This window comes from Cyprinodon tularosa, unplaced genomic scaffold, assembly GCF_016077235.1.
Source record: "Cyprinodon tularosa strain WSP-4 unplaced genomic scaffold, ASM1607723v1 ctg276, whole genome shotgun sequence".
NCBI classification, from domain to species: domain Eukaryota; kingdom Metazoa; phylum Chordata; class Actinopteri; order Cyprinodontiformes; family Cyprinodontidae; genus Cyprinodon; species Cyprinodon tularosa.
This window is the reverse complement of record NW_024038981.1, coordinates 725,329-736,322: the sequence shown is the minus strand read 5'-3', so window position 1 is coordinate 736,322 and position 10,994 is coordinate 725,329. Positions and strand designations below refer to the sequence as shown.

Genomic DNA, 10,994 nt, shown 5'->3' with positions numbered 1-10,994 from the left:
CCTATAAATTATGGCTAAACATGGCTAATTGGAATCGTGGCGCCCAGATGTATAGCCTGGCGTAAAGGCAGAGAGGCAGATCCGATCCTGGATTATTGCACACTGTTGGATAATTAGATGGAAAGTTATAAAAAATAAAATTATATTTGCTTCAAAAGTGTTTTGTGGCCATCAAAATGCTCCAATATGATTTTGGTGATAAGATTGTTGTGTATAAGCAAAAAAAAACAATTTGGAATAATTTGGCATATTTTGGAGAGGTTTGGAGATGATAATGACTCCAGTCCCATATCTCTTGAACTGTTATACCTAGAGGTCTGAAATTTTCTGCAGTTACTGACATAAGCAGAATAAATTGTGTTCAGAAAATTTAAATTTATCTCATTTCATATATTAACTTATCCTATTTAGTGTTAGGAATCCAGTTTGTGTGGGTTGTGTTTTTTGTTTGTTTTCCCTCCACCACCAGGTGGCGCCTAGTTCTCGTTGGCCTTCTCACACACCTGCAGATGGTTGCCTCATTACCGGAGGACTCTTAAACTGCTGACTGCCACTACCTCGAGGCCAGAGTGTTTGCCAGTTTTGGGTACTCTAGCCAAGCTGAGTTTTGCTGTGTCAAGCTGAGTTTTTGTCAACCTGAGTCTTAACATTGTTCTTTTTGTCTTTGCCTCTTGGCAGGAAGTCATCCTGCAAACTGGATGTTTTGGACCTTCTCCCCCTGGAAGGTTTGTCTGAGTGTCAAACTGAGCTGAGGATTGAAACAGGTGGTTTGGATCAACTTTTCCACAAGGATTGTTTGGGCTTCACACTGAGCAGGGGATTCATCTCCACAAGAAACGGTTCAAGTACCATTTGAAATCTAAGTGGCAGTCAGCTCCTTCGTTCCTCAAGGAAACACCTCAACCTGGGTAACCCTGTCCGTCCTTCAACGAGCAACTCAATTACTGGAATAACCCACACCAACTGGATTCAGAGAAAGACACCTTTTACTGGAAACGTGAATTCCGTTGCCTTTATTCCCTTTTGCAAATCGAAGCTCAATTTTCCCACTGAGCCTGATCTAACCACAAGAACTTCCCCTTCACTTTTCAGTCCCAGTTCGCCAGTGTTCAGAGCAGCACTGGATCCATCCCTACCAGTTCTCAATAAACCTGTTAAACTTTCCCTTGGTCTCTCTGTTTGGTTTCCTGAATGTGGGTCAGATCTTGGATAAAATCATGACATTTAGTCACCATAAATGTTTTCACTCAGTCTGTTTTACCTGCAAGGCCACACAATCCTCTACATGAGGGTGTTTTTATACCAGAAATAGCTTCTTCCTAAAGCAAACCAAAGTCTTTCTCAATGTTAATTCATAACATGTTACAATCTGTAATTTGTTTTAACTGTGACTACTTTCCATTTTTGTAAGTAAGGGGGATCGAACGCTGCCCAGGCAAAACAGGGCTTAATACTGTGCCATAAGGGCTGTTCTCTCCTTGCAAAGATATGAAAATAAGGTTCTGACTACTGTAAGTGAAATCATAAATCTCTGTTTATTTAACTAGGGTGAATAGTTGAATACTTTTTTCCCACTACAAAATGTAAAAAAATGACACATGCCTATTCTCAAGCATGTCTTTGTTACTGCTCTTTAAAAAACCCTATTATTTTGGAGAAGGAAAAAAAAAACGTTGAGTCATGTTTGAACTGATGCAGTTCCTTAGTTATTTGCTCTTCCATTTGGGTATATGCAAAAAGGTGAGGATTTAAGACACACCTACTTATTCAAAGTATGGGGTTGTGCCAAGGCTTCTTACTGCAAGTGCAGATACAGGTTTTTATACAAGAAAAGATGAAATCATCAAGCTTATATGTGTGGAATTAAAATTATTGTGCTTCTATTATCCTCATTTCCATAAGGTAGATGCTTTTTAAATTCCAGACATGAGGATTAAAAAGGAATATCTAGCTCTTCTTGTTGTTTTTGGTACTGTGTTTATTATTAGATTGTTCTTTACCCAACAAGGCATTTCCCAAGTTGCAGGTATGTTATATACAATATCTTTTTCTGCTTTGCTTTATCCTTCTTTGTAATCTATGCCCTCTTTGCTTTGTCGAACTCTTTGGCTATTACTTTTTCTTCATCAAAAACTAAATTAAACACAGAACTGAGACTAAGTTTAATTTAATACATGTTTCTCATTTTTTCCTTTTCTGCCTTCTTTCACCGTCTATTAGAAGCTTTGTGGAGGGAATAAATTATATTGATTATCTATTTTTTACTCAGGAAGTTAGGTTTAGTCTCAAAGGTTTTTAAAGTTTCTGTTTTAATTACAGGACAGAAGACAACTCAGCTACAAAAACTAAGAAAGGATTATATAAGACGGATGTGTGATATTGAAAAAAAGGCCCTTTCTGCACAGAAACCCAGGATAAAAAACATCTATGATCACTTCATTGTTGAAGAAAGGCAAAAAATCATCTACTGTTTTATTCCAAAGGTAACAAAACAAATACACCCTACTAAAAGTTAAGCATTTAAATATCTAATCACAGAATCTGAAGTTAAGGACATTAAATTTAAATATATTTAATTTCAGTTGTACCTTTTTATCAGCAGTGATTTAACAAAGACAAATTCACCTTTGAACAAAGCTTAAAGTAAAAAAATTGTTCAGAAATAACAAGAATTTTACCTATATCATATTACATTTTTTAATTTCTATATATTTCAATGGAATTCAGAGAATGTTGAAAATGTCTCTTCTGTTTCCTCTATTGTTTTAGAGATAGTCAGTTTTTATACTTCCTTGAGTACACCATAATGTTTGTAGTGATAATGTTCTTTTGATTTGAATTAAACATTTACCAATGTGCTTTGAAGTGTTATGCTATGGCGTTACAGATGTTTTGGGATTTTGTTATGCTTTTCTTTAAGACACACAATAGCACATCTTTAAGAACATCAAACTGCATATTTTTCACACTAGATGTGAAGTTTCACATCAGATGCCAACAACAAAATGTTGATTCTTGGGTATTAGCAAATCTTTCTCATGTCAGCATTTGTTTTATTTTTTTTTTAAATCTCCCATGTTTGAAGGTGAATAATTGCAAGTAGTTTTTAAAGTAATTTCTCAAACCCATTTGTAACTATTAGTTTTTTATTGTCTTAGAATTACACTTGTATTAATTAGTGAATCAATAAAAAAACAACTGTTTTAGTAACTTTCTGCAGGTATTCCAAAAAAAGACAATCAACTGTACTTTTTTCCAAGTTTGAAGGTGTTTTGCTTCCCATGCAAGAAGCTTTTTCAATTCAAAATGTCAGGAATAGCTTTGAGTTCAAGGTTTTATACAGTAGCCCAACAAAGCCTTGGTTTTGTTTTGAAAACATGCAAATTGTCCTCGAGACAAGGCTCTGCGGTATACCTACACATTATGAACAAAGAAATTTTTTTGAGGACCAGAATGTTCACATTTTGGAAAAAGAAAAATAGTTGGTTTAGGGGTGTGAAGGAAACCATCTATGTTAAGAAAGAAAAAATAACCTTAAACAGAGGGGGTGGACTCAGATTTCAGCTTTCAAAACCTACAGTGCAGCAATTAGGTTAATCACTTCCCGCTATCATCGCAGCCCCAGACACTGTACAGGAGAATGGAGGACCTCGCCTATTCAGCCAGGCCAACAATTCCTTTTCACAACTAAACTTTCAGACACTTAGATGGGGTGGGGCATTGCAGGCTAACAGAAGAAGCCAAACAACCCCTATTCCAAAGGGGTAGACCCCTTCGTCCGTTTCAATTTGCATGTTTTCAAAACAAAAACAAGGCTTTGTTGGGCTACTGTATAAAAGCTCGAACTCAACGATATTCCTGACATTTTGAATTGAAAAGCCTTCTTGCATGAAAAGCGAAACATCTTCAAACTTGGAAACAAAGTCCAGTGGATTGTTTTTAATTTTCTTTTTTTGGAATGACTATGACCTGGATTACTGATAATCTTCACCAGCGTTTCTGCAAGTAAAAAAGTCCTAAAAAGAGCTGATTATGTAAGTTGTCTATTTTGACTTCCAAGGTAAACTAAACCCGTCCTATAAATTGTCCCAGTTTTGTTAGTTGACATTTATAAGTGTCTCACATATGCTGACTCTGCTCATATTTCTTGAATATTTAGTCAATAAATTCTTGGGTTCAGCATCATGAGGCACTTTGATGAAATAGTGTGGTTCACTTTTATTTCTGCAGGTAGCATGCTCGAACTGGAAAAGAGTTATGTTTGTATTGAAAAAAGGCAAGCCTTATGATGACCCTGCATCCATTGATCCCATCAATGTCCATCGCATCAGCAAACTTCAATACCTGACACAGTTTAATTCAACTGAGAGGAAGGTCAGTCAACTCACTGATGTCAGATCTGCTCTGAAAATACATTTCTTAAAGGTATAGTGGAGGATGTTAATTTTCCCGGTGGATCATCAAAATAAGTCATCCTCCTCATTGTCAATCATTCTGGTGATATGTTTATGTAAGGCCGTCTATGTGCTCGTCCCCATTTTCTTTTACCGTTGGTGAGTCTGATATAGTGAAAAATTTGCAAGTCTTCTTTTGGAAAGTTAGCTTGCATGAGCGCTGCAAAAAGCAACTTTTAAACAGAGCGTGCATGAGGAGAAATGGGCTCGTGTATCCTCTTGTACATGTTTAAAAGTCTTTCCCTCTCGGGACTAGGTACATTTTTTTCTATAGTGGAAAGGGCGGGTCTTTTCAAAGATGTGGAAGTGGAAATCCTCTACTATACAGTACCTTTACCTTGTACATTTTTGACAGCAGATGTTGTCCTTTTTTTTTTTTTAACAGAATAGGCTGATGAACTACACCAAGTTTATGTTTGTCCGCGACCCGTTTGTTCGTCTCATCTCTGCTTACCGTTCCAAATTTCTGTACAATCAGAAAAATGAGTACTTCTATAGGAAATATGGGAGAATTATGATGAAACTATATGGCAACCAGCAAAATCCACCACAAACGATGAAAGAGGCAGAGGCATTGGGACTGCTACCCACTTTTAAAAACTTCGTTCAGTATCTGGTGGACCCACAAACAGAGAAAAAGGAGCCCTTTGAACCTCACTGGAGACAAATGCATCGCCTGTGTCACCCCTGCCTTATAGAGTAAGATTTTGTTTTTTCTTATGCAGAAAGCTCCAACATTATTAAATAAAGGTTGACCAAAAAAAGTGGTTATTTTGTCTTTTTAGGTATGACTTCATTGGCCATCAGGAAACTCTTAAGGAAGACGCTGAAGAGCTTTTAAAACATTTTAAACTGGAAAACGATATTAAGTTCCCTTCACCTTTTAAAAATATGACCACCTCAAACTTAGCCATGGACTGGTTTAAAGCAGTGCCTCTGGAGGACAGGAGGAAGCTGTACAACATCTTTGAATTAGATTTTAAGCTTTTTGGCTACAAAAGACCAGCTAAATTGCTGGATGGGTAAAATAAGGAATGTTTTTGTTTTTTGTTTTTTTTGTGTGGTTCCACAAAAGCTTGGAAAAAGTAGTTTGTTTGACCTGACCTTGAAACAACTGCCAATATAAAAGTAGACATCCAAATACCCGAAGGGTAGTTCAAGAAAGATTTATTAATCTAAATTAACTGAGACATGAATACATTTGACGCAATACGCAAATGCCATTCCAGGGTGTGTCTCTGTTTTTAAAAGTGTCTGTACACCTTTCTCAGTTCAAGGAAATTACTAATTGTAGTTTCACCTTACAGGATTATAATAACATCTTCTGTAACTGCATATCATGGAGGAGAGACACAGAAAGTTAACAATGTCTATCATTTATTTCCCTTAATGATCAAACTGTTGTCAACACCCTAAAGAAATATATTAGTTTTAGTCTGCTTTTATATAAGATATCTCAGCTATAGCATAACTTAATATTTGCCTCTTTCCATCCACTCATCAGTTAGGCTACCTGTACAGAGATCTTAAGGTTTTCCTCTCTCCAGCACCTTTAAACAGTACATTATTGCAACATTCCCAAGACAGCACAGTCCATTCACTAAGACCTAAGACCTTGGTGGAAAGACAATTGGCATCAGGGACTAAAGATATTTGTTTTTCTTTTTTTTAAAGCTGTTCGCTTTTTAGCAATGCTTTTAATCTCTGAAGGTCCTATCATATTTAGTTAATTCCAAGTTAATTATTGTTATTAGGGTACTACTTCATTTCTTTTAATTTAGTTAAATACTTTCATCGGTGCAATTTGATTTATTCTCTTATGTATGGATTTTAGGCTTTTTCTCTCTTTGATTTCTAAATCACTTTGTCTTAGTTATATTCCCAGTATGTTAGATGTCTTAAATACAGTAGCTGCCCTCAGTTCCCTCAGTTCCAGTAGTCAGAGCTGCTTAATAAGACTCACTGTGTTCCATAATCATTTTTCACATCACTTCATTACATGGCATCTCTGATTTTCATCGTTCACTACTGGATAATTTCTTGTGCTGTATCTCATGTTCACCTTGTGCATTACTTGAAAAGATGACAGGATAAAGCTTACTTGGTGTGGAAATATGAGCATCAAGAGAAGGGCAAGAGTGTTCGAAGCAGTGATCAAAGCAAAAGGTGGCTACTTTAAAGAACCTAAAATATAACACATATCTTCGGTTGTTTCACACGTTTTTGTTAATTAAATAATTCCACATGTGGTAATTCATAGTTTTGATGCCTTCAGTGTGAATCTTAAATTTTTATAGTCATGAAAATGAAGAAAACTGAATGAGAAAGCGTGTACAAACTTTTGGTCTGTACTGTATGTATATGTATATATATATATATATATATATATATATATATATATATATATATATATATATATATATATATATATATATATATATATATATATATATATATATATGCAGGGTCTATCTATCCTCAGATTGTCCAGTATGAACCGATCAGGTGTGACATCCATAAAGCGCCCAACAGATTTCACTCTCACAAATGGAGCAGTACGGCTATTGCCATAGTGTTCTGCTTGTTTTATGCATATAAATTGTTTTATTATAAGTATGCAGGGAGTTTATCAGGTAGACATCTAACAGCGTATCACCTTTGATTGAAGCTACTCCACTGGGCCGCTGTAGTAGCTATGCATATGTTACATGGACTGGCAATCATGATTTCTTCAGCAGAAATAGGTTACATTAGGTTGACAATAAATGCTAAACAATAATTTTGAGTTTCTAAATGCTTATACACAGCTATCCTACACTATATTTATATAACATGTTACAAACAGCCACAGAAAAAAACAGTATAAAAAATTAACAAATTCATATCATCCACACTCAATTTATTGTATTTTCTTCAATGACAAAGTTTAATCATGAACAGAATTATTAGCCAAAAGCAACTTAATCATCATACTTTGTGACCCTGGTCTGTGAAAAGTGCTATAGAAATAAAGTTTACTTACTTACTTACTTACTTATACTTTAACATAATATATATATTTTTTACACTGAAGCATTTGTCAATTCACCAATTATCACTTTGATTAAAAAGAATGTAAAAGAAAAAGAACACAATAAAAATGTCACAAACATCAACCAGCTGTAATTAAACTACATCTCATCATGACCATATTCTTGGAGCTCTATGAAAGCCCAAACTTCCTCAATATTCCCTTCAATATCTTCAATTGCCCCTGCTAAGTTTGTCCTTCCCTTTTCTACAAAGTTTGAGATCACATTTCCAAGTTCTTGAAGTGTTGGTATACTAGGGTTACCATATTTTCATTTGGGAAAACCAGGACACCTTGGAGCGGTGGGTGGGCGGTGGGGGGGGGGGGGGGGGGGGGGGGGGGGGGGGATGAAAATAGTTGTTTTAATGGTTATTGAGTCAGATATGTGGCAGTAATGTTTGATTTATCTAAAGGTTTTAATCTGTTACTTTGTAAATGGGTTTGGCTGGAATTTAAGGACAGATTCTAATAGATCTGCAGAGTGGGAACTATAAATCTGATAGGAGTTTAATTTTTTTATTGTTGTTTTGCACAATATGCTTAACTAAGTATTTTTTGTTGTTGAATATTAGAGATTTTGCAGATATATTTTGTAGATACATTGTTTAGATTTACTTATATATTTCTAACCCTTTTATAGAATAGAATAGAAAAATCCCTTTATTGTCCCACAATGGGCAAATTTACAGCAGCAGAAAGATTATTGAAATTGGTCACACAAATGAGGACCTTAGAAAAATGTATAAGAATAACACAATAGGGAAGAGTTAAAATATACAAAATAAAATTCTGTAAAGTGTTTTAACAATATAAAACTGGAGAATAAATAACCAATATGCAGCTATGGACATTTTTACAGTAAAGGATATTTGAAAATAGCACCAACATCAGAGATGTGCAGAATGACAGCAGCAGGTTATTTAACTGACTAAGGTTTCTATCATTATATTTGATTTGATTTGTTCCTGCTCCCGGTGGTTGGAACCTTTATTCCACTCTGGATTCTTGTGAGTCTTTGTTCACTTTAACTTTTTAAAAAATAAATAAATAAACAAATAGTTTTGAAAACCTCTGTATTCATTCTTTTCCTGCTTTGTGTGTCAACTTTCACGGTTGCTAAGCAACAGAGCATACGCCAGTAAAACCCGTCGAAGGGTGGACCTGGTCGAATTCACAGCCAAAACTCTTCCGGCCTCCTTATTTTCAAGGACTTCGAAGGATCCAGTCTAGGTAGACCGCGTCCTTGGAGGATGCAGCCCAGGTTTTCGAACAGAGCCTCTGATTAAGAACAGGGCTGCCACGCGGCTCAGGGATTACGTCACACGGAGCGTCGTGCGCAGTGAAATCAGGACATTTCCTCACTTTCTAAAAAAAACCCGGGACGCCCGGGACAGGACGTGAAATACGGATATGTCCCGGGAAATACGGACGTTTGGTCACCCTATGGTATACCGCTCGATGCAGTTTTCAGTTGCTGCAGGATGGGATAGAGTTTCTCAATTTGTTCCTCATGATAGTTTGCCATCCATGCAAGTACATGCATGATTTTTGCCTAGGAAAAATACATTTCATAAGACAGAAATTATTTGATTAAGACAAGAAACTGGTGGCTCAATGGTGTTAATTAAATCCTACAGTAGGTTATTGCATTAACAAATGTTGAAACAAATAAAACACATTATTACAACGGGTGAAAATAGCTGTTGTGAAGCACTCTTAAATAATTTACTCCAGAAACCATGGCAAGAGTTCAGCACAAATCAGCAGTTCTGAATGAATGATTGCTTTTTCCTCTGTCTAAGTCTCAAGAGGAAATCCTCCGCTCTGTTTTGCCAGTATCAGTCAAGTGATAGCTTGTTCTGCCAATCAGCATCAAGCAGCCTCACCACCTGCTCCATAGACCTTCAAAAGGCTTAGCCTCTGTTGAAGTGATGGAATTTTGTGTGTTATCCAATCAGGGCTCTACTTTCTCAGTGGTTGCTCCAATGCATTGAGGCCCTGGCTCTAGACTAAGAGGCAGCATCTTGCTGTTTCATAGCAGAGGGGAGATAGCGTCTCACGGCAGGCTCAGATAGTTGATCATTGCGCACTTTAATGATTACATTTACTAAATTAAATACTGCATATTTGACAAACTATTTTATGACTATGATAAGTTTAGCCTCCCCAGTATTCAGTGAGAAATCTTCGCTGCACTAAATATATATAAAAACGTTATGATGAATAAATTATACAAACAATATTCAACAAACCACCTTCTTTTGGGCTGCCTCTTCTATTCCACCTTGGAGGTAATCTTGTAGAATGTCCTTAAAAAAAATAATAGGAAGTTATTTTTTACCTCACTATGGAGAACACTAAGTGAAATTTTCAATTATCGTTTTATGATGGGAAAAAAAATTCACTTTGAACTTTCAGAAAAACATTAAATCTTTCTATTATAAAATTAATAAATTATGAAAGTTAATCTGCTAGATTACCAGATGAGCCTGATAAGTCAGTGAATTTGAGAGGTTAATCAAACTCAGCAGAGTGATGAGCAGAATCACTCCTGTGGTGGGTCTCACAGCCATGTTTGCTGAAATTAAAACACATTATTAGGATAAATAAAATTATATAAACAGCATCTTCAATCAATATGTTCTGCTTCTCTACCCAATGTTATGTAAAAATCTTAGTTGTTCAGTGTCTGATCGTACCTGCTGGTTGAATGAAAGACGAGCCAAGGTACAGATGATAATCAACCTAATGACAAACCAAATCCCAAATGTTTTAAATACTCTTCATGTCACTTGTCACATGTTAGACTCCACCTGACTAAACCAGATCTTAAGTTTCATTCTTCATCATGGTTAGCAAATTTGCAAAAACGTTGCAGAGGTTGCAAAAGCACTTTGCAGATGTGATGAGAAAATCCTAATCCCCATGCCATAATGAACTCCTTACCAAGAGTCAGTAAAAAGAAATTGAGAAACAATTTTTGCCACATAACATGGTGTCAACTTCTCATATGAAAAAGTCACTTAAAATGTTTAATATAAACGTCATCTATGGCATATTATGACACATAAAATCCCTGTTACATCTTCCATGTCCATGTCATGTACATCTCCATGTCATGTTTGCCAGAATCTGCATTCCAGGGTGTGCCTCTGTTTTTAAAAGGTCAACTTCTCAGTTCAAGGAAATTACTAATTGTAGTTTAATCTTACAGGAATATGATAAACTTTTCTGTAACCGCATGACATGGAGAGATCTGTATAATATAGACACAGAAGATAACTGAGTCTATAATTTCTTTTCAATATTGATCAAATCATTGCAAACATCATATAACAGTTTTAATCTGCTTTCCTTAAGATACAGTTTAAGGCAATTTCGAAGCCCTGTAAATAAATGAACCAATTTGACAAAATTGGCCAAAACTCGACACATTTGAAGCAGTTTAGAATGGCGGCATCTGCTGATTT

The 10,994-nt window shown here is 35.8% G+C and overlaps 1 protein-coding gene across 1 annotated transcript; it reads left to right on the top strand.

Moving 5' to 3' along the window:
• Positions 1 to 1,817: 1,817 nt before the first annotated feature.
• On the top strand, positions 1,818 to 6,089 carry LOC119786655 (carbohydrate sulfotransferase 12-like). Its single transcript, XM_038290150.1, has 5 exons — positions 1,818 to 2,026; positions 2,320 to 2,483; positions 4,231 to 4,374; positions 4,840 to 5,153; positions 5,240 to 6,089. The coding sequence occupies exons 1-5, from the start codon at positions 1,927 to 1,929 to the stop codon at positions 5,478 to 5,480; spliced, it is 963 nt and encodes a 320-aa protein (XP_038146078.1). The 5' UTR covers positions 1,818 to 1,926; the 3' UTR covers positions 5,481 to 6,089.
• The last annotated feature ends 4,905 nt before the right edge of the window (positions 6,090 to 10,994 follow it).